The sequence below is a fragment of the Semicossyphus pulcher genome, unplaced genomic scaffold (genome assembly GCF_022749685.1).
Source record: "Semicossyphus pulcher isolate SPU_LCO1_2020_fin unplaced genomic scaffold, fSemPul1.0.p SCAF_13, whole genome shotgun sequence".
Taxonomy (NCBI): domain Eukaryota; kingdom Metazoa; phylum Chordata; class Actinopteri; order Labriformes; family Labridae; genus Semicossyphus; species Semicossyphus pulcher.
The window spans coordinates 29,152,297-29,176,278 of NW_027211637.1; the positions used below are offsets into that span (position 1 = coordinate 29,152,297).

The following is a 23,982-nucleotide window of genomic DNA, read 5'->3' on the forward strand; positions in this document are numbered from 1 at the left end:
TCCCATCTATTTATGTTGATAATCAATAATTCCCCTTAAATGCCTAACAAGCTAAAGACCAAAGCCTGTCTTCACAGAGATATTTGAGTTAAAATGTAGAGGGTACAGGGAAAAAAGTTAAATACATTACATGTACATTGTAGCTTCCCTCCTCTGCATTAGAGACAAACAGATGACTACAGGGACATGATGGTCTTTATTAGAAGTGAAGGTCTCAGATCAACAGTCCAACATTCAGTTCAGTACATTCTGCAGTAAGACAGCTGTCTTATAAATAAGTTCAAGTCAAAAGCACAAAACAATGACTTGTAGGAATAAATAATACATAAATAAAACAAACTAATAAACAAACAGACATGAATAATCTATTTAACGATAAAAACTGTTGCATAGACAAACGGTTAAAGTAATTGCATAGAGGACTCACTGAAGAGAGGCACACGAACACACACACCTCTGCTGTGTGAGAGTGTTTGCATTAATGTGTGTTTGTTCTACACGCTCAGAGTCTGCGGCCCGGTGCTCTGAACAGCGTTCATGATGGCCTGGACCACATCAGAGGTGGAGCCTTGGCCTCCCAGGTCAGCAGTGTGCAGCTAAAGGACGAGAGGAGAGGTACGAGTGAGCAGAATGTTCTGTTTTCATTGTTTCATTGTGAGAAACTTTCCCTTAATAAAGTCAAATAAGTTTTGAAACTGGACTAAAAGAACGATTCAAAGCAGATCGTTGTGGCTTTTGATTGGATGCACCTTTCCCAATTACAAACTTCCAAACAAGTACTTCATTACTCAACATTTGAGCGTAAGATGTGGAGGTGTGTGATCGGTCGTACCCGAGTCTCGGTGACGGTGGAGAGGATGGCTCTGCGGATCATGCTGGCGTAGGCGTGGAGCCTCAGGTGATCCAGCAGCAGGCAGGAGGCCAGCAGCATGGCCGTGGGGTTCGCTGTGTTACGGTTGGCGATGCTCTTCCCGGTGTTCCTGGTTCCCTGCACACAGAGGAACATTCTCAGAGTTCATGAATTGAGGAATGCTTAAGGATTTAGCAGCTTTAACATCTGATTGTTCTCTAATTCTACAGTGCTTATTAATCACCAGTGCTGTTAATCACCTCTGAGGAGAAATACTGTCGAAAACTCAGGATTAATTTTGGTTTGGAAGTCGGATTAAACGATATTTTGGTTTATTTTTTATCAGAATAGATTTTCCTTTTTTATATATATGTATATATATACAAATATATATATATACTGTATATCTTTGAAAATTTAGCTTGACATTAAAGGTATAATAAGTAGAATTTTCCTGGAAAAATAACATAAAGACTTTTACAAATATAATATAAATCATCGCTTATGGGCCTCTATACATGTGTGTTGGTGAGTGTGTGTGCAGACCCTTGTGAGACCCTTCCCTCTGCATCTATTCTGTTGTTTTGCTTTGCATGGGACGTTTTTAGGAGGGGCGCTGCTGTGAATTGTGGGAGTGGTTCAAATTAGCAACTGGGCCCCATTCAGACCAGCGAACATGGCGAAAGAGCGACGCAGAGTTGGCCTTCTTTCTGTTGGACAGGTAGAAAACCGGGTAGGACAAGCTAACCGGCGGTTAACATACTAGCCAAACGGTAACTGGCGTTTAGCATGCTAGTGCATCTATTAACCATGATGCTGTGGGTGTTAGCTCGGCGGGGTGGGCGTGTTCTCGCTCGAGAGAGTGAGAGTGAGCTTCTGGTGACGAAGAGCCCAGGAGGAGGGGCCCAGTTTGAATGTGTTGTTGACAAAATGCAAAGAAAAATCCTTCTTATTATACCTTTAAAACAAACCTGCTTTTTCAGCCTATGAGCTCATTGTTTTCTAGCTCCCAACTCTCCTGTTAGGGGTCATTCTTCAGCGTTGTTTCCGGTTATAGCCGGTACAATTATGGTGGCAAAATTACTGTCAAACCCACTGTATGCTACCTGCTCAGAAACAAATTTGAGACTAAGTTAGTGATTAGCTGGTACACATATTTGTGCATTTATTAACTACTGATAATATACTGAGACAAAAAAATAACTTAAATAAATGTTTTAACACCATAGTCTCTTCATGCTTTTCTTTATTGAATTTGTACTTTTGTCTGCCTCTCTCACTGGTATCTTTTACTCCTCTCTCATATCTCTTTCTTTTCTCTCTCTCTAATCCAATATGAGTCCTCTCACCGTCTCAAACACGGCGTAATCCTCTCCATAGTTGGCTCCAGGCACCAGGCCCGGTCCACCGACCAGCCCGGCACACACGTTGCTCACGACGTTGCCGTACAGGTTGGGCATGACCATCACGTCGAACTGCTGGGGCCTGGAAACCAGCTAACACACAAACACAAAACAAACATCATTCAGGACCTACGTGAGATCAGGCTCTGATTTTTAACAATCAAAGGAGTGTCTTAGTCACCTGCATGGTAGTGTTGTCAACAATCATGCTGTCGAAGGTGATTTCAGGGTAACCGCTGGCCACCTCCTTACAGCACTCCAGGAAGAGGCCGTCACCCAGCTTCCTGCTCCAGCAAACAGACACACATTAAGATCTATCATGCGTTTTAGAGAGAATAAGAAAGATTAATACAAAGAAAGGTAACTGACATGATGTTAGCTTTGTGTACAGCCGTGACTCGTCTGCGTCCTTGAGCCCGAGCTGTCCTGAAGGCGTAGTCGGCGATGCGTAAAGACTTAGTCTTGGTGATGATCTTCAGACATTCAACAACGCCTGGGACGTTCTGCAGAGACAGGAGAACGAGTGAAGGTTTGTTATGATCAAGAGAGATCTCCTTGTGTTTTACCATCAAACTGATTGCGCTCCACACACCTCGTGCTCCAGGCTGCTGTACTCTCCCTCTGTGTTCTCCCTGATGATCGTGATGTCGATGTTTCTGTGGCGTGTCCTCACTCCGGGTAGGGACTGGCAGTGCATCACATTGGCAAACAGATCCAGAGAGGTGCTGCAGAGAGAGGGTACAGTAAAGGTAAGAGGAGGAGAAATAACATAGAGGCAGTAAGATTGAGGATTTCTGTTTAACACTGGTGGAAGTAGTGATGGATAAAAAACTTTGGACTAACCGCAGCAGGTTGTTTCTGGACTTGTAGGACGGTGGCAAGTTGTGATTGGTCTCAATGTTACCTGAATAAACAAATAAAGTTATAGCAAAGCAATGGCATGTTTGACTGCTGGTGAATTTCATTTTACTTATATGGCACCCTCATTGGCTCAAACTTTGTACAATACACAAATACCTGCATTACTAATGACATACCCATCAGAAGCAGCTGTACTCTATGTTGAGTGCTAATAAGCAAACGTTAGCATGCTATCCTATGCTAGTGAAAATAATAAAAACATCTCCATGAAGGTAAAAACTGATTACAGGATTATTTACCTGTGTACCTAACTGACAAATGAGAGAACACTGTGATCATTTGCACATTTCAAACCTTTACCTTTCAGTGCCACTCCATTGCGTCTGATAGCCATTATTGCATTATTGATGTCATCTTCAGACGCCATGGATGAGTCCACATTGACAACCTCAAAATCCACTGGCACACAGCAGAACCTGATGGTAAAAGCAGATGGAGATCATTTACTCAGTGTGTGCATGCAGAGCTGAGTCAGTCAGTGACTGTGTGTGTCAGTTACTGACTTCATTCCAACTCTATCTGTGAATGTGTGTGTGTGTGTTTACAGGACATTTGAATTCTCACCTGAATAGTTCACGCACGTGGTTGGCCAGCTCTGGTCCGATGCCATCTCCGGGAATCAGAGTTACAGTGTGGCGTCCTCCGTACCGAGCCGGGGGAGGCTGTAATGCACAGAAAGTCAAACTCCTCCCAATACAATCCTGTAGATGCGTCCTCTACAAAACTACGGAGAAGACTCTAAGCTATCGTAAGACAACTGCACATACTTAATTTACTCTTTAAGCTATTTTAATGATTTTTTGTCACACCACTGTCTGTGTGTTTAGCAGCCATACTCACTATGGTCTGTCGTGGGTGGATGGATGGAGGAGGGATTCAGAACAGAGGAGAGAAAACAGGGGGGTTAGTAGGACAAAAAGGGAGGGGGGGACATAGAGCCCGGCAACTTCCTGGTGGCATCACAAGCATATCGATGAGACAAAACTGCATTGGTATTCCAGTGCACATGCAGTAAGGACACACTGACATGTTTGGAATTCTCTGTGGGGTACAACAGCTGGGATAAAAAGTGAGGAAGGTCATAATGTTTTAATGCATTTTTGTCTCCTGAACAACTCACAGTGTAAGTGGATTTGTGTCTCTGATTACATGTCGCTGCACCATTAACCTGTAAAAACAGAAAAAAGGTGATTATTTGCAAAGAGGGTGTAAATATAATATATTCACTTTCAATTTCAGCATTCTTCTTAAAATTACGTTTTTTGCAAATTAATTTTGACATTGTCGTTTCAGCACCAAGTGAATTCATGTTTGAGACAGCTTAGTCCAATTTTAGGAATTTATTGGTATCATGCAAACTTAACATGCAACAAGCATTTCTGAATTTGCTGTACTGCAGTTAATGCTGATATGTGCCATATTTTTATCATGTGGATATACTTATTACCTGCTCCAGACAATGGCCCTATTTCGCCAAATTAAATGCACAGTTTGTGTTTAAAGTCTGGTTGTGGAATTTGAGTTGTTCCCTATACTGTCAACTGGAAACCACAACTCTTTGAATAATTTATGACTCTGCAGGGAGCAGTTTCAGATGCATTAACAGCCTTATCTCGCTGGAGGAATGCTGCTCGAGTAGGAGCAAATTTTCTATGCAGGCATTTCCGGTTGACATCAAGTTAGCATAGAACAAGAGTGGTGCTGAAAGGACAGCGACATAAACCCAGCTAGCTCTGTTAGCCAACTAACCAACCGTTAATCAGCTTAGCTTTACTCACAGCTCTTTTGGAAAAGTAATAAGTAAACCACTTCAAATATCACAAAAAGTCTGTTTAACAGTCAACTGTCTGCTGGTGAATTAAGAGACTGCTCCTACCCTGGAAAACCGGCTGTTGAACACGGGCTTCAGGGCTCCGGACAGAGAGCGCACAGACCGGGCCGTCATGTTCTCCCTCACAGCGGATGGATCATTGATGGACAGGGGCGGGGGCGTGCTGCGCGTTCACAGTTAATCTCCCTCTCTAACTCACACACTACCTCATGATCCTCACATTCACTCATCCACAAAGAGACCCTTATTCGACATACTTTTCCTCTTTTTATAAGAGAGGAAGCTGGGACAAAGATACAAGCACAGGGTGAAGTTGGAGTCTTTTAAGCTAGCTTCATGTCGCCATGGCAACTCCAGCAGACAGCCTCGAGAGCCCGTTGGCCTAGTTAGTTTGGTCTCCTTTTTTGCCCGTAGCACTTTTTCATCTGAGAGCTGTGAACTGAACCACAGGGAGGCGACATACTCACACTGATTTTACATGGACGGGACAGCGCCATTCTACCTGTTACACCACTCAATACATTTTAATGTTTATGAAGTAACGTCAAATTCACGTTTGATTTTAAAACACACCACTTTTGTACTGCCTTCATCCCTGCTGAGTATTTAAGTACTTCTATAAGGCACGGAATAGAGCATCAGTATTGGCCTAGCGTAAGAGCCGTTAGCTAGCATTGTACATTGAATATTAACATGTTAATGTGCAGAGGTAGATAATATCAGAACTGCATTCAGGAAGTGTAGCGGTCAAATAACGGCGTTTACACTTGAATCACTTGCGGGCCACTTAGAGAAATTCTACTCTCCAGCTTTTTTATCCTCGTTCAACCGTTGGTATCCTTATACTGGTAGTTGTAGTTTTTCATATTTTAGACTACATGTTTTAGAGTGGTACGTGATGCAGTCGTCAGACTACATTTCCCAGCAACCCAGCGGCCGCGCCTCCTCCCTCCACTCCCTCCACCTTCCCTCCCACTCCACTGGGCCGCGAGGAAGTCGCAAGATGGCTGATGTCGCTTGGAAGTAATGTTCCCCTCTGCAACATGAAGCCGTGAGTGTGGAAGAAAGCGAGGGAGGCACCATCGGGCTTTTATTTTTATTTTCTTTTAGTTACTTTTCTTTTATTTCGTCAAACATCCATCTCATTCCGCGTCGTGTCCACCCCGGACTTGTCTTCGGGAGTTGACGCGTCAAATCACGCCGGGGACCCTGCCAGCAGCTAACAGCTAGCCACACAGTTAGCAAATGTTAGTACAGCTAGCCAGACAGCCAGCCAGGCACATAGCTTGTTAGTTTGTTTTAATTGATATTCAAACACCTGCGAGCCAACAAGCTATCGCTGCACAAGTGCTGAAATTTGCCTGAGGTAGTGCAGAATAAATGTCAATTTTTTAAGCTGTCAGATGAGAATATCGAATTTGCAAGCTGCTCGGTTAAACATCATGTCCGCGAACTGGCCATCCAGCCTGTGGTTTGCTAACTAATGCGCAGTATTGCATCTGTTTCATGTGCACAAACCAGCAGCAGAATTATTTTGTAGGCATTTTTCAACAATATCCACCACCTTGCTGCATCTCCGTTATTTACTGCCAACTACATTTGTGAAGCTGGTTATGCTGAAGCCAAATTATGGGAGCAGGAAAAACGTTGAACTTTTTCTGGCTGTAGGTAGCTACACTGGCCTTGCTGGCATCTAACCAAAAATCCACAGGGATGGACACTAAACTGAGCAGCCAAGACCAAAACTGATAAATTAGCATTGGAACAAGTAAGGTTAGCTGACACTCTTGTACAGCAGTGCATGGTGACTCATTTCGCTAGTCTGAGTGACAGATAAGTTGTTTTGCAGGGTTAACTTAACCACAGTTAGTCACTACTTCGGAGACCAGTTAGCTTGCCTGCAGTGCACAGCTAGCTACTGTCTCGCCCCACATCACATTACAAACACGGCGTACAGAACGTATTCAGAGCCCGCTCCCGGCCAGACACATAGGCTCAACAACACCGTCATGGGAGTGCAGGGGTTTCAAGAGTATTTAGAGAAGCGGTGTCCCGGGGCCGCAGTCCCGGTGGACCTCCTGAAGCTTGCCCGTACCGCGGCCCGCCAGCCCCCTCACCACCATCACCCACACCACCACCCACATCACCCCGGGCCCATGCCTCCCCCGCCCCCGCCTGCCAGGATCCTAATCGACGCTGACTCCGGCCTGCAGCGCCTCTACGGCGGCTACCAGACGGACTGGGTGTGCGGGGGAGAGTGGAACGCCATGCTGGGATACCTGGCTGCCCTGTCACAGGCGTGCCTGTACCAGGGCGGCCTGGAGCTGGTCGTGGTTTTCAACGGCACACTGGGGAAGGAGCGCTGGCCCGAGTGGGCGCGGCGAGCTCAGGGCCAGCGACAGACCGCGCAGCTGATAGTCAACCACGTCGGCAGCAAGGCCACCCCGCCCCCACGGGCATGGTTCCTGCCCCCGGCCTGCCTCAGCCACTGCGTCCGCCTCGCCATGTTCCGCTTCCGAGTGCGGGTGAGCAATGTGATCATGGCTGTGTGAAGTTGTGTTATTGTGTTCACATGCTCTGCCGTTAATTTAACACTTGCCCTTTCTCTTTGCACGCCCAGTTAGCAGCTTACATCATGCAGCTCTGTTTTAACTCATTCCAGTTTGTGTGCAAGTGCAACTACCAGTCCTGAACACTGAAATGAGCCCATCTGAAATTATGTTAAATATTTCTATCCACAAATGCCGACCTGAGGGGTGTACTATGAAACAAGATTTGTAAGTAAGTCAGTTATGTTGAGCCTAAAGCCACATTTTCAGCATAATGAAGCTGGTTCTCCTCTACCCATGGTAACTTGTGCTGCACACCTAACCTGCTGTGGAGGCTGCTATGTTCAGAGTTTTAAGATTTAATTTGGCTGTGAAGTGCCGTCCTTTTACATACCCTTTCCTGACAATATTCCCGTGAGTGATATTGATTCTCAGCTGAGGGAGTAGGCTTTTATAAGGCCTATGAAAACCTGTTGAACTGTAATGTTGCATTAGCAATGCCACAGAATGAAGCCTTGTAGTTACAGCAGCACAAACTGTATGCACTGTATTGCATCACAGGACAGTACATGCATTCAGTTAGTGATGCAGGAAATATGACCCCCACCCTGCACTCTTTCTTACTCCTCTCCTTTTTCCCCTGTTTGCGTCAGGTAATATTACAATTTCACAGAACAGATCACCTATGCACTGAAAGAATGATTAAGGGCACAGCAGCTACTCACCACTGTGAATTTTGTTTGAATAATTGTACTTTAATTTAGCAGAAAACTGAAGTAATTTGCACGTGTTCTTTAATATGGAAAAAGGTCAGACAGAAATGCAGTTTTTGCAGATTAAGTCGTGTGTAGGATGTTTAAAGTTCAAGACCTACAATGTGCTGTTGTCATGCAAACGTAATTATGAGGAACTGAGAATGCATCCTGTGGTAAAACAAAAAAATTAATATACACATCCATCGAAAGCCCTGGTATGTTGAGCTTGCTTTGCACTCCCCTCTGCTCTGGCAAACGTGTTGTTTCTAGCTAGCAGAGCACAGGTTTATCTTTGTAGCCCGGCCTGCTCTGCTCTCATGGATGTATTTGGGATGATTGTCTGCTGGGAGGACGGATGTATCCAGTGCAACAGATTTTTTGTTAGGTGTATGAAGCAATGGCTGCTCGCCTGTGAGAAGCATGTACTGTACAACACGAGGATCTAGTTTAGCCTATATATTACATAACATGAACTCGATGAACCTTTCATACATTGTTGAACAACTGCTGAGTGGATAGACTATTTATAGCCCCCTGACAGTGTCGCATTTGTAATGAGTTATCTCGTGCATTTCCATTGGGAAAATTTGACATTCTGTACATCTGATCAACACTATTTGCTCTTATTTTAAATAAAGTAGAATAGGGTGGGTTAGCTGTATTCCTTTTACTCCACTATTATCAGGTGAAATAAATGTGCTCCCTGAAGCTGAGATCTTGTAGGCCAAGGAACAACTTAATGTTTGAAAAAGGAAATGTGACTCATATCGGTGTGTTAAAGACCTTCCATTAACGCAGCTAAACCGTTGATTGCCTCTTACACTTTTCCTGTCAACTGCACCCATCTGTCCCTTTATCTACCCTCCAAATGGCTTGCATGCTAGTATTTAAAAAAACACAAAGCCATAGTGAATCCTGTCAGAATAGAAAAAAATCCCACCCACATTACAGTACAACACATTCTGCTGCTCCTTGTGCATGTGCAGTTTCGTTACGCACACTTCCCATGTGTACTTTCTTGTTTTCACTTCTTGCCTTCTGAGAAACAGGCCTATTTCTGCAGCTTTAAGTATCTCGTCTCTGCTTGAATTACACTGTTTACTGAAGGCATCGCTGCTACTCTCTGTGCACTAATCCTACTCAGCTTTACATGTGCTGCATGCATGTTTAGTTGTCTTGAATGATTGCAGATGCATTACTCTAATTGTTGAAAATTGCTTATTTTAAGTTTTATTTTGGGTGAGTAAAACATTAAATATTCTGCTGTTTTTACAAATCACCCCTCAATCAGTTCCCTCATAATCAGCCTTACCATCCCTACATGGGAGTGTATTTATTTGAAGTCAGATTACCCACTAATTAAATACTTTTCAATTAACTAACTGAATGTAGTTATTAAGTTTCACATATAATAATTCAGCCGTAATTAACGAGATCAATCAAACATTTCTTGCATATTGTTAGGCTCTCCTGCTCTCTAGTTAAACCATGCACCTCACCCACGGATCGGGATCTGCATGAGTGTGCTCTGAAACAATTGTTGCTGATCAATGAAGCACAGCCACAAATGTATTCTTAGAATTAAACTGCAGTTTATTATAATTGGATTCATGGGCGGAGAGGATGAAGTATTTTGTGGGTGTACGAGGTATCACCACCGCTGGCTGACTGTGATCTCTATAAACAACTGTGTTAGAGCTTCAGCAATTAATTGATAAGTTGTCAACTATTAAATTAATTGCCAACTATTTTGCAGATTGATTTATCTATTTTAATATTTTTGTTAGGAGAGAAAAATCACAACAAACCTGTAGCTTCTTAAATGTGGATGTTCTCTGATTTCTTTCCTCTTTAAGACAGTAAACTGAATCTCTCTGGGTTGTGAACGACATCACGTCCAACAGTTTTCTGACATTGTATACTCTAAACAAGTTATCTATTAATCCACAAAATAATAGACGATTAAAATAATAAGTTGCATTAAATTGAGTATATTGCAGTGACTGCTGGCATGCTAGCTGCTCAGTTTTCACAGATATTTTAACTCTGTTGGTGATGTTTTATTATAAATAGAAACAACTACTCCAGGGATGCAACTAATGATTGTTTTCATTATTTATTGACCTGCCTATTTTTTGTTTAATTTATTAGCAGTTTGCAGTCCATCATAATTCCACCAAAAAGAGTCCAAGGTGACGTCTTATTATCTTCAATTTGCCTGACCAATCCAAAATTCCAAATGTTCAGGGATAAAATAGAGAGTGAGAAAAAATGAAAGAAATATAAAGAAAGAAATATTTAAATACGGACACATTACAAACCAGGTTACTTGTAGCAGCAAGTGTTTTTGTTTCACCACAACGGCAGCCTGAGTTTGTCCTCTCTGCATCTACAGGTTGTACAGACTTTGGAGGACCACCACCAGGAAGTGCTGTCTCTGTACAGAGACTTTGGATTTGCCGGCCTCATTGCTCAGGATTCTGAGTTTGCCCTCTGCAACGTACCCGCCTACTTCTCCTCGCACGCGCTCAAACTGAGCTGGAACGGCAAGAACCTGACCACACACCAGTACCTGCTGTCTGAGGCCGCCCGGCAGCTCGGGCTCAAGACACAGCACCTGCCCTGCTTCGCTGCTCTGCTGGGTGAGCAGCAGCACTCAGTCACATGCTTCAGCCTACACACACAAATACACAAAAACAAACGCGTTTCCTGCATTTATCTTTTAAGCTGTCTCACTGAAACACACACACCCCCATGTGAGTTGTATTTTTGGCACCCCTCTGTGTCTGTCGTCCTTGTTCATTGACACAGCAAACATTAAAAAGAGTCTCTCTCCTGCAGGAAATCATATTCTGCCTGATGAGGACCTGGCTGCCTTCCACTGGAGTCTGCTGGGACCAGAACACCCACTAGCTTCTCTCAAGGTAACATATGTTCAAAAGTCCAGAGTCCTCTGCAAACCGCTGCTTCCTCTAAGAAAATATTAGCTGTAATAATCATGTGACACTGGACTTTGTCCAATAATGACGTGAGCTCTGATTTACCTCAAAGAAAAACAGAACCAGACCTTAACTCGGGACATGATTTTATTTCTAATTGTTCCTGTTTTATAAGTTTCTCATCATTTTTAAAAAGAAGCTCCTTGTCAGGGGTTTAGGCGCACATTGGCCCCAAACAAAACAAGGCTTTTACCTTATCTACAGGAAATAGTGACTTTAATTATTATTCTCTGCAAAAAGACTCCCACACACTGTGCAACATGCAAAGTTTTGCAAATAGATGTATTTAATGCACGTTAGACAGTATGCACGGGTTGTTTTGCAGCTTTGGAGCTACTCCTTCCTCTAATATGTACTTGCTCATGAATTAGATGTGTCCTTTTGTCCCATAAACAACATCTTAAAAAAGTACAATTGACAGGAGATTATTGGAATGAATAAATCAGGGATTCGGTGAATAACAGGTGTAGTTACAGAGAGAAATAATGTCTAAATAAAAGGGAAATAACAACCACATACAAGAATCAAAAAGTTCAGAACATCTCATTCTTTATCACTTGTCTGCAAACATGTAGCATATTTAAAATATATAAACTTATCTCTATTTAATTCATGTTCCAGAGACATTTCAGAGGCTTTGTCTCTTCATTGTTCAGTGGTCGGGGTTTAAGTGTGATGGCAGGTGGTGTGATGTGTGAAAACACAGAGTGAGTGCAGAAAACACAACTTCACTGCTTGCTGCAGCATGGCCTCCATTTTGTTATTTTCAGATTTGTGGACTCATTGTTTTGTGGTGTTGCTCACCAAAGACACCAAACCTCCTCCAGCTGCAGCTCTGTGGCCTTTACTGCAAAATGATATGATATATGACATGACAGTACGTTAAAAGGCAAATTAAAATGTCAGGGCTGACCTCCATGAATATAAGTAATGTTGGCAACAACAGAGGGAATTTAATGTCTACTCTAATACGACCTAACAGACGAATTAAAGGTCTGTTGGCCTGAAAGGAGCAGAATCAGACGCAGCTTCTAGAAGTGAAGTGTGGACGTCTTCTGGAGAGAATATTTGAATTACGTAGATTTATTTTGGAATTGGCCTAAATGGCCTCGATACTGGAAAACCTTCAGTAAATTCAATTAAACAAATTAGATTTTGAGTCAAAGTATGGTTTAATATTTGGTCATGGAGCAATGCAAATCTGTAAAAGGCCACAAACTGTTGAATAAAAAGGTCTGAAATTAATGTCAAAGCCAAAGTGGAGGATGAAAGTGCATATCAAACATAAATTTGTCCTGGTTTCATACGACACCTCTCATCTATCTCGATGGTAGTTTAGTGGCACAGTTGACAGCTGGCATTCTTCCTCTGCCCAGAGGAGACCATTTAGCACGCCTAGAGGTTGGTTGATTTTCAGAAATACCCAGCAGTGTGAGAGCTGTGTGGTTTTGGGAAGTGGAAATCGAGTCCCATTCTCTCTCTGTATTGCACAATTTGTGATGATTTAACAAAGTTAATGTTCCGTGAAAGGCCGCTAGAAAACCTTGACATATTCTGGTGTGCAGAGAACATAAACAGCAACGGTTCAGTTTTGATGTGAATATATTTCGTCTTAAAAGCCTGAAAGAGAAGGCAGGATACATTTTTAATGACTTCATGAGGAAGCTTTTGTCACTGTTCAATTCTGTTCTGTCAATTATGGTTAGAAGATTTTATTATAGTGGATGCTTTCGTTATCTTTTTTATGTCTCTGTTGCAGTGTTAATGTCTTTAACGATTATGCCGGAATGTTCGTCAGTGATCTTTTTTCCATGACGAAGACGAGACGTTGACGAGCTTTAGAACGGATCGTTGATAATAAAAACTGTGACGACGCGTATGTTTTGTTTTTGTTAATGAGACGGGACGAGACTAAAATATGCCAGCCGATAAAGGGGCTTTTTATGCGTCCTTTCTGCTCAAAAAGCAGCGATTACCGGCTGTCTGCTTCAGTCAGACTGTTTAAATGAGAAGCTATGATGAAAATATAAAAAGTTTTAACGGTAAATACCAACACTGCCGCAGTATGTGGCTTACGTTCTGTGGCTTTACACGCATAACGTTACGTTCCATTAGTTTCCATATAACCTCAGCTGAGGCTCTTTATTACCTGTGCAGAAAATCTTTAGGAAACAATTCATGTAAAGACGGATAAAAGGACTTTACAGCAGATTGAACCTGTATCAGGCTGAATTATTTTAAAAAGAGGAAACATTTGGACTAAAATGTGACGACTTTTTATCGACTAAAACTGCACAAATGTTTCGAGTTTTTGTCGACGAAAACAATTAAGGGCAAAAACGACTAAAATGTGAATAAAACTAAGGTCGCATTCACACCTGAAGTCCGTTCGTTTGATCCGAGTCAAACACCAAATTGTTACAAAGTTGCATTTTGCCTCCGATTTGGTTTGTGTTTACACGGCAGCTTTTACCAACGGACCAAAAGTTTTGATGTGCCAGGAAACTGCTCTCTGATTGGTCAGAATTTCCATGTGGGTAAACCTAAACCTAAAGTAAACACAGAGGGGGAGCACACTCCTGAGTCAGACACGGACTTTAATGTCTGACTTTTAACCGACATTGTTCCCAGGTCGATCAGCTCCACTCTCCTTTAGTTTCTCACTGAACACTTTGAACACCTCCGTGTTGTTGTGCGTTTCCACAAGCATTTGTGAAAGTGTTTGGTCAGCCCATATTTCTATTTCCTCGTCGCTTCCCCACGTCTGTCCTCTACTCAGCTCACTGCGTGGATGCGCGTCTGTCTCTGCAAGTGTCAGCACCTGTTAACAACCCACAATGCACTGTGGTTTTGGTTTGCTTCCGGTATCACATCCTACTTTAAGTCCGTTTACGTTCTCACCAGAATCAAACCGGGCCGTGGTTCGTTTGGAAACGGAACGAGACCCGTCTTTTCTAGCCGACCATGGTGCGGTTGTTTGGTCCGCACCAGAGTTCGATTCCGGCGTTCACACCAACCTGAAAAAGCGCACCGAGGGGACAAACGCTCCAGGGTTTGGTTCAGTCGGACTAAATAAGGCTGGTGTGAACCCGCCCTAAGAAACATTTCCGTCTGAAGACTGAGACAGAATCTAAAATAGCTGCGAAATTGACACTGCTCTGTTGTTTTGTAAACATCTTTATTCTGGTTCTTGCTTTCATTCATGGAGTCATGTCGGCTCATGTCGACAGGACATACCCAAAGGTGTGTGCATGACACTCTAAGCCTTATTGTGCTTTAATTGATGAGCCAACTATTAACTCAGAACAGGAACCGGTACGGTTAGATTGATACAATCCCATTATTATAATTATTAATTCTGCTTATCCCCAAAGTCCCTAATTCCCTTATTGAATCATGATTTCAATATCAAATTAAACAAGTAAAAACCTGCTAAGCCTGCCTGTGTGGATCTAGATTTACAGTTCTAACAGGATCGTTTGGGAAGCATTAGCACTCACCTGTAGAGCTCAAATACACAGCATTCCTGGAATTTAGCTCCTGTATTGTTCACAATTATTAGTGTTCCCAGGATTCCCATGGACTTGAAATGATCATTTTACAGACAATAAAGCACTGTTTCAATCTGTCTGTGTGAAATGAGACCACGGTATGGACTGTTTCCTCCTCTCCAACATGACTGCTTTTGTTGCGAGTTTCCAGCAGCTTGAGAACAATGAGTAGTATTAAATATTCATTTACTTGCGTGATAAATCTCTTGTTTTTGACTGATAGACGTGTTACTCCTCGTACTGAAGCAGGTGTATGTTGATTAAAACCTTTGTGCTTCTGTCGTCTCAGGTGCGAGCCCATCAGCTGGTGCTGCCGCCCTGCGAGGTGGTGATCAAGGCCGTCTCGGAGTACGTCTCCTCCATCAAAGACCTGGGAAACCTCGACGCCATCGCCAGAGATGTCTTCAAACAGTCACAGGTAGGTCAGGTGTTTATTTTCAGCGATTACGACTTAGTTTGTTTTTGTTAACCTCTTTTAATACACATGATGAACATGCTTCTTACTTCATATCTGACCGTAGTTTGCTGACCGTTGTTGATGGTTAAATATGTCATCACTGTCAACACAAGACCTGAGTCAGCGCCTGCACTTCCTCACACATCAGTGCTGAACTGCACCACACCTCATATAAATCCACGTGCTTAACAGGATTATCTAGTCTCAGTTCTTCATGGGTAGCTGCTGCAACATTAACGTCTTTGGTTTAACATGAAAGACCTGATTGCTCTCCAGTCATGTGAGGGATCTTTGAGATTGAGGAAGTTTGGTTCAAGTCTGTTGCAATTTATCAAAACATGATTACATTTCTATCTTGGCTTAAACTGCAGGAGCTGTCGGGTCCAATAACTTTAGACCATGAAACCATTAATCTCTCAATCTGTCTCTTTCCAATCCGTGTCTATTGGAACGAGAGAACATGTACCTGCAGCTGAAAATAGTCCCTTAAAAATGCGTTGTTTTATCCTGTTTGAGTACAGTCTGAAAATAAACTAAAAGTACCCAGGAAATGATTAAGCCTTTATTAAGCCTTTATTAATTATTAAGACTTTTATACCCCTTTGCCATCTAAATTTAGTGTGTTGACACGGGTTTCCCAGACCTGGGAAGATGCCGCTTGCCTCTTTTCCCATTGCCAGTGAAGTATACTCCTTACAGTCTCTTTTCTGCTGCGTCATCGTCTGACGTCACAAACGTGTCGGAGACGGGGTTAGTAAACAGTGAAGGTGTTACGGTGGTTAGGTCTTTATTGTATCTTTTACTCATTCAGTCTGTTTATCAAACTCGGCGCAGACAAATTTGGAACGATGTTCGAGCGCTGCTTGTACAGAGACGGGCAGAATTTGTAGTTGAGATGACGAGGAGTCGCAGAAGTTACAGACGGAAAGGGGCCGGAGAGCGTGCCGACACGGTTTTGTGTTCCCGTCAATGCTGATCAGAGCCGAGGTGCTAATTACCCGGGTCTGCTGCAGAGTCATGTGACCCGGGTCTTAATGCTGATTGTAACATTTCTCACTAAGGAAAAAAGCCGGTTGTTAGCAGGAGTTACTGAGTTTTTTGACCAGTGAGAAAGTGGCTTTATTAGTGCATCACATCATGTTTAGATTTTCCCTGTGTCTGAAGGGATCTACAGGTGCTCAGGGAAGCATTGGCGGCTCCACACCACAAATACCCGAGTGAAACTTCTAAACAATTTCTTAAGCTATAAAAATTCAAGTTTACAACAACATGTTTCCTCCAGGTCTTTGCTTTGGTCTGAAGAGGAATAACTCAACAGGTGTGTAATAACCCCACCATGTTATATAATCAATGTAATGTTTGTTTCCGTCCTCTCCAGTCTCGTATGGAGGACAAGGTGGAGCGATTCAAGAAAGCTGTCGAGTATTTCTCAGCTGCCTCCAAACCACGCTCGGGGCCCTCGTCTTTCATCTGTGAGTAGTAGAATAGAGAAGCAGTCGCCCACACCGTTATGTAATCAGTTTTTATGTTACTAAAAGTTTATTTTGTATCCTTGTTCGTTGTCTGACCCGGCTTTAGTACCTGGGTTTGGACCCAATCCTTTTGGGGGACCACCTGGCCACATGGGACCGATGCAGCCTGGAAAGAATCAGGTAGGTTCCTTCTTTCTTGTTGATGTGTGTGTAATTAGCTCCCTGATATCCCTTTGTGGCATGTGCTCATTAAGGGGAAAAATTAGCCTACAGAGGAGGGTGCAGTCCTGTCCATCTCAAGCTCTCCCACCAGCCTTCATTAAATGCCTCTAGTTTAATGTAAAAAATAGGACAGTATCACCCCTTTCCCACCGAAATTAGCACGTTGAGGCGGCTTTTTCAGATCCGGGAAGCTTATAGATGCCGATTGTCTCTTTTCCCATTGCCAGTGAAATATCCTACTGTCGGTCTCTTTCCTGCTGCGTCACCGTCTGGCGTCACAAACGTGCCGGAGACAGAGTTGGTAAACAGTGAAGATGTTACTGTGGTTAGGTCTTTATTGTATCTATTACTCATTCAGTCTGTTTATCAAACACGGCGCAGACAAATTTGGAACGAAATGTTCAAGCGCTGCTCGGACAGAGATGGGCTGAATTTGTAGCTGAGATGACAAGGAGTCGCAGAAGTTACAGACGGAGCATAGCATCGCACCGGAAAGGGGGCAGAGATTAGCGTGTCGACACGGTTCTGTGTTCCCATCAATGCTGATCGGAGCCGAGTTGATAATTACTCAGGTCTACTGCAGAGTCATTTGTTCCGGGTCTGAATGCTGATTGTAACCTTTCCCATTAAGCAAAAAAGCCGATCGTTAGCGGGTTTTTGACGAGTGGGAAAGAGGCGTATGAGTCCCCATCCCTGAGACATCTTCTCCCCCTCCCCGTCTCTCCCTCCTGCTCCTTCTTTTATTCCTTTTTCCAATCATTTTCCCTTCTTCCCTGTCCGATCACAGTTCCCGCCTCCCCAGGTTCCGGGGTTTAAGCCACCCTATCATAACGCTCCATATGGACCTGGCTCCGCCCCTCTGTTCCAGAACCCGCCGCCGCCGTCCCAAGACTGCAACGACTCGATGACGGGCAAGATGGGCTTCACCGATTGGTCCGCTCCGTATGATTCCACTCAGGGGGGAAATCGACTACCCAACCATCACGCCGGCACTCAATCCGGTCCCTCTCCGTCTCCTTCCTCGTCATCAGATGGAGACGAACCCAACGACAGCAACGCAAAGTAAGACACACAGGAAAGTCATGTTTGCACTGTTCAGGATTTAAGCAAGCTGTGTGCTCCTTAATTATATTGTAGTGGTATTGGGACTTAAAGGGGCATTTAAGGTGGAGCAAAGTGCTTTACGTAACACATGATTTGAGTAATCACAAGAACAGTTTAGCTTAAACTGTAAGTAAAATAGAGAAGACAGAGTGCTGATTGAAAGGTCGACTTTTAACAAGCAAGATTTTTAGACAAATTGTTTTCTAAAGTCGGGTCTAATTCACGGGAAAAAAAAGTCTCTGCACAACCACAAAAATCATCAGACCAGCCGTCTCCCTTTATACTTTCTTTTAGATTCATTTAAAAGACGTGGAAGAATTAATTAATATGAAGAAACACGCTTTACAGAGTCCTCATTTATACTGCTGTTATTCTTGGCTTCAAATTCTCTCTTAATTGAATGCTCCCCCCTCCCCTGTAGCTACAGTGTTTAGCTTCCTCTCACTCACCTGGTGTCAAATATGATGCAGGCATTGTGTCTCTTTCCGTCTGAATAAAGCTTTAAGGAGAACGTATTGAAACAGACACCTGTCTTTCACCTTTAACAGGTAGATGAACCCGGCAATCTAACTGTGCAGATTTCATGACTGGCAGGGATTAGAAAGAGCTCTGCCTTCAGCTTTACAAACATTAACTCGCTGTCATCAACATGAAGACAAACACGACGCTGAACTGCACATCGCAAATAAATGCAGTGAAAAAAATTCAATTCATACGTCTACTGGGCTCTGCCTCTTCATTTATAGCAACGTTAAGAGTGAGACAAACATCACCAGCTTCGTTAAGCCAGTTAGAGAAGTCCTGATGTTTGTATCGAGGCGTATTTTTACTGCTAGATAAAGGCTAAAATAAACCTGACCCTTCTTTACTGTAGTGTTCTTTGTTTTGTCCACCTCCACCTGCTTGTGTTCATTCATTCACACATTTATTTAGTGAGTTACCTTTGACAGCCCAACCTCAGACCTGTCCGTCAACCTCCACTCTCGAGCGTTCCGACCGTGGTTCTTAAGCAGCGCATGGGAGACTTATCGGTCTGCTCCCGGGACGAAGCTGCCGCTAGCTTCGGGGCTAACTCCCGTCACTTTACACACACACGCACAGCAGCGAGCAGGAAGCAAGACACGGGAGCGCGACTTCAGTCTTGAGGAGTATGTGGCTTTATTACACACATTTCTGTACAGTTGTTCTGTTGTTTTCAGTTACCGATAACACTCTCCGCTGATCCACTCCGATCCCCGTTCACCCTCGTAACTCATGCGCGCACACTCACATCCTGTCTCTCTCACTCACTTGCTCCACCAGCCACACTCACGCACTCATCTATTCCCAAACAGAGCTGCGCTTCTAGTACAACGCGAAGCTCACGCGGGTTGCCAGGTTGAGGACACTGAACCTACTCGAGCGCAAAACGTGCGCTTTGACAGTGACAAGCAACGAGTCCTGTGCACCAATTTGTTTCATATCTGGTAACCTGGGGTGACGATATGGGCAGTGGGCGGGATCGTGCAGGCCAAAACACACACAGACGTTCTGCACTGGAATGGAAAGTTTAGGAGGAGAGTATATGAAGTAAATTACATATTGTTCCTTTTAATGGTTTTAAAGCCAGGACCTGCAATACTTAGATCTTGTAGCTTGTGAAAAATGGTGTCAGGTACATTTTTATTTAATAAACATTTAGGTAAATAGATTGGACGATATTTAAGGGCCAAAAAGCTTCTTCAGAACATCCCCAGAGCTGGTTTGATATCAGATGAGCCCTTCCCACAATGTAGTGCATCTGGAGCGGCTCTGTATCACATACACCTGACTTTTTGTCAACAAGCTTATGGTTTAAAGAAGCCCAGCTGCAGCTTAGCGATTCAGGGATTACAGCTACTGAGGAGGGTGGAGCATCAGGGAAAACAAAGTACTGGGGAGACACTGGGGAGATCTTTTCACACGTTTTGTCCACAATTTGTCCTTAAAAATAAGGTTTGAATGTTATGACACCTCAGACCAGTTGTAGAGGGTTAAGTTTCTGATGTTTCATGTGTGTAAAAGGGAACTGCTTTCTATGCAGAAACTGTGTTATTGTGTAAACACACATGTAGACATGATGAGAACCAGACCATAAACTCTCTCTCTCTCTCGCTCTCTCTCTCTCTTTCTTTCTCTCAGCCATTTGACGGACAAGCCCTCTCGGTGGGAGGACCCCGCTGGAAGGGGGGGCTCGGCCTCTGGAGACGGGTCCCAAGGCAACGGGAGCGGGTCAAACATTCCGTCACTGTTGTCTATGGCGACGCGGAGTCACATGGACATAACCACACCCCCTCTGCCTCAGGTAGGTAAACACACCTCTCCGTACCAGATAACAAAATCAATCATGTGCATTTTTTCACCACGTTTCCTTTATTGTCTTTGCAGGTCAGCGCTGAGGTTCTTCGTGTAGCCGAGCACAGACACAGAAGAGGACTGATGTACCCCCAGATTTTCCACATATTGACCAAGGTAGAAACTTTTCCTCAATTAGCTTCTTGTTTTGTATCTCTGCAAGCATTTATTTATTTAGTTTTACGCTGGGAATGACTTACCGAAATTAATACTAGTGCCTCTACATGACCTACAAGATGAGACGAGACCATCAGCTAGAAGATTGATTATTTCTAGATGATATTTTTTAATATCTGTTGGTGTCAGACGAGGTGATTAACAGCACGCAGACCCTTTTTCATGGCAAAGATTCATCGTGAGTGATGCGCTTGACTGTTGAAAGAAAGCAGGATGAGATTCATTGTCGGAAAACCTAACTTGTACATGACAACACGCACAGGAGAAGATCAGCAAAGAAATAAGAGAGACCAGTTTTTCTACAGACGACACGATGACACAACGGTGAAATGGTCATGCACAGCAGCCTCCTGTCAAACTAACTTTGTACGATAGAGAATGAAAGACCCATTAATAGAGTTTTTAAATTACTTTGCATTACACTATTAGCTATAGACATTGGCGTCAAGCAGCGTGTCATTTCATTATTGTCAGTTGCGGTTGCTAGCTAGCTAACAAGTAAAGACAAGCCAAGATGAGGAGGATGGAAGTTTAATGTGAAATGTTTAGTGAAAGATAACTTTCAGAGGTGGTTGGAAATAAAGCCAGGTGTATTCAACGCCAGAGGAGTTTCTCTTGGGATGAAAGCTGTTGTGTCCTACATAATTGTTTTAAACAAAGTCATGTACATTCACATTTTAACTTTTTAGCCTGTGACAGACATATTGTGACATGGCATGTTAGTATGCATGAACTGTTTGTGTCATTTGAATTGAAGAGTGTGATTTGACGGTTTTCTTTCCCTGAATAAAAGAAAGAAAAAGTAAATTTGTTTTCTAAAATACCACTTATTAGGGCTGTCATGGTAACCGCATGACTGCAGTTACTGGGTGGACCCAGTGACCGTCAGCACCACTACTTCTTTTAAAATGTAATGGACCCAGAGATATTGCTAGGTGCATTTAAATCTAAAGGAATGCAGTAAAGTCACTAGGAAAGCACCTCATCTTTCCCATACAGAACGATGCATTATGAACATCAAACTCCTTTTAAAAATCACAGTGATCAGTTAACGACACCATGCTGTCAGAGCGCCGCTGTGTCAACCTTCTTCGGAGGGTGCAGACGAGCCCGTGTGCAGTCTTGCCACGTGCTTGTTTGGCCGCTACAACAACAACTAGCACATCACCACAAATTTAATTTCAACAATTAAGGATACGAATTTAGCAGTGGTTAATAAACTTGCGTTTTAATGTTCATTTTGTGGTTAACCTCCAAACCGCAATGAGGAAAACTCCCTACCACTTATTAAATTGTTTTTTTTTATATCATAGATTATATTTGTCAAGCTCTTTGAAAGCATTGAATTTGACTTAACGTAGTGAAAGACCCCTTCTCTACAGCACCTTCTAAAGTTCAGTGAGATTTAAAAATGGTGGTGGAGGTTCTTCAGAGCTCTTGGTCCTCCCTTTAATCGCTCCTCTTGTTTCCTCCCTCCTTGCCTCTCCTTCCACACGCTCAGGGAGAGATGAAGATGCCAGTGTGTATAGAAGACGAGTGTAACTCCGAGCTACCGCCTGCCTCTCTGCTGTTCCGTGCCGCCAGACAGTACGCGTACGGCGTCCTCTTCAGTCTGGCTGAAACACACCGCCGCCTGGAGAGGCTCGCTCTCCGCAAGAGGGCTCCCCTGGAAGGTAGGTGCTGCTGCTGACGTTCATGTTTTCCACAGATTTACATTGTAGAGATCTTAGTGGGATGTGGTTGAGAGACTGTTAGATTTGCATTGTTGGTTTTTTACATTTATCTGACCTCTGAAATAAGTTAGTTGTTTTGCTTATTTAAGATTATAATGTGTGTAGCTATCTAGCTATCTATTATGGAAAATTTTTCAGGGGACATGTCGGTCATTTTGTCATGTAACCATAGAATATGGAGATATAGAATACACATGAATTATGGATTGTTGCAACCTTCGAGCCTGAAAATGAAGCCAATACTGAAGTGTCGAAAACTGCAGGTCCTCGAGAGCCCCGTATTAAAGTCGAGGTGAAATGAAAAATGTAATTTTAATCCTTTTCGATCACATCCTCGGTAATATTGTGCATCTATTTGACAATATAAGCCAAACAAAATACAGAAAATCCATTTCTTCGTATTCTTAAAACTAAATTTCACGCGTGCTTACGTAAGTTGGCACCAAACAATTTCAACCAATCAATCTGCAACATTTAGCCGCAGAGCACCAAGAACGCTCGGTCAGTTAGCTAGCTGCTGCGCTGTGGAGAACGTCTGTCTACGCCCACTTCTCAACGATCAAATCAAATCCCTCTAATGATATGTCCCGCCTGCACGTCCTGTTTCACTCGGAAATACGTCACGATACGGAAGCTAGAGACTCTCGAAATGCCGTTTCAGCTCGACTTTAACATGCTCAACTTTATAGCAGAAATCAACATTTTCACAGTCTGGTTCAAAAACAGTTTTTGTCTCTTAAGCTGATTTCTCTATTTGTGACACCTTTACAGGGGCTGAATTTGTGTTTACATATTTTTAATTATATTAAGGCAAAAAGTTTTGCATAATTAAGGGTGTGTCTGCTTGAGTGACAGGTGGGTTATTCGAGTCACCACGCCTGACCTCTTAAGTATCCACCCTCTTCTCCACGTATGACTGTGGCAGCAGCATAGTTAGTTGGATTAAAGATGTTAGACAGCTGCCTCTCGTTACTAATGAAGGTTAAGATCAGGCGATCTTAACACTATTTACATTTTACATATTGGACATCGCTCACAACAACAGCCTGATTATATAATGGAGAGAGAGACAAAAAAATCGACCGTCTTGTGATGAAGTGCTGTGTAATGTAACGTTATTCTACAAGCTAGTTAGCTTAATCAACTAATAGGTGCATTAAATCTTTACACTAACTAGTTGCATTGGCAAATATGTTTGTAATAGATGTTCATTCACGTATTTTTCTGCTAATGCAGCTGCTCTGTATTGACATGCAGCTCTTACTTGATTATGCTAACTAGCTAGTAGAGGAGCGTTATACGATTAAATATCGCCTGGCGACGAACAATTAAATGCATCTACAGGTCATTCAGAGGGGGCAGAAATTACTGTTATAATAATATAATAACTATAATATTCTCAATTCACTTCTGAAGGATATCTTAGTGCTCTGCGTGACCAGTGAATCTATGTGAAGTGTCCGGTCTCATACAGAGGGACTCTTCATGACCTTTATGCTCGTGTGTTATGCACTTTTTTCCCAAAGTTAAAGTTAATCTCAACTGTTAGAGCAGCCGATGACTCCACAGGTTCTTCCCGATGTCC

The 23,982-nt window shown here is 43.1% G+C and overlaps 2 protein-coding genes across 3 annotated transcripts in view; one reads left to right on the forward strand and one right to left on the reverse strand.

Moving 5' to 3' along the window:
* Positions 1 to 450: 450 nt before the first annotated feature.
* LOC138589817 (isocitrate dehydrogenase [NAD] subunit gamma, mitochondrial-like) lies at positions 451 to 5,119 on the reverse strand. Of its 2 annotated transcripts, XM_069660277.1 has the most exons (11): positions 5,051 to 5,119; positions 4,295 to 4,342; positions 3,739 to 3,836; positions 3,475 to 3,590; positions 3,097 to 3,157; positions 2,846 to 2,978; positions 2,623 to 2,756; positions 2,435 to 2,537; positions 2,200 to 2,346; positions 833 to 988; positions 451 to 596 (listed from the first exon to the last, which is right to left on the reverse strand). In XM_069660277.1, exons 1-11 carry the CDS (start codon positions 5,117 to 5,119, stop codon positions 495 to 497), a joined length of 1,167 nt encoding a protein of 388 aa, XP_069516378.1. In that variant the 3' UTR covers positions 451 to 494. The 2 variants fall into 2 exon arrangements, with proteins under 2 accessions (XP_069516378.1, XP_069516377.1); XM_069660276.1 differs by lacking the exons at positions 4,295 to 4,342; positions 5,051 to 5,119 and adding an exon at positions 4,015 to 4,078.
* An 880-nt stretch (positions 5,120 to 5,999) lies between these two features.
* fam120c (family with sequence similarity 120 member C) overlaps positions 6,000 to 23,982 on the forward strand; it is a 32,545-nt gene continuing 14,562 nt past the window's right edge. The window contains exons 1-10 of the mRNA XM_069659572.1: positions 6,000 to 7,530; positions 10,705 to 10,951; positions 11,151 to 11,233; positions 15,149 to 15,277; positions 16,695 to 16,788; positions 16,895 to 16,968; positions 17,798 to 18,072; positions 20,275 to 20,437; positions 20,521 to 20,604; positions 22,166 to 22,337. Coding sequence (XP_069515673.1) covers positions 7,015 to 7,530; positions 10,705 to 10,951; positions 11,151 to 11,233; positions 15,149 to 15,277; positions 16,695 to 16,788; positions 16,895 to 16,968; positions 17,798 to 18,072; positions 20,275 to 20,437; positions 20,521 to 20,604; positions 22,166 to 22,337 — 1,837 coding nt within the window. The 5' untranslated portion in view covers positions 6,000 to 7,014. The remainder of the gene's footprint in view (positions 7,531 to 10,704; positions 10,952 to 11,150; positions 11,234 to 15,148; positions 15,278 to 16,694; positions 16,789 to 16,894; positions 16,969 to 17,797; positions 18,073 to 20,274; positions 20,438 to 20,520; positions 20,605 to 22,165; positions 22,338 to 23,982) is intronic.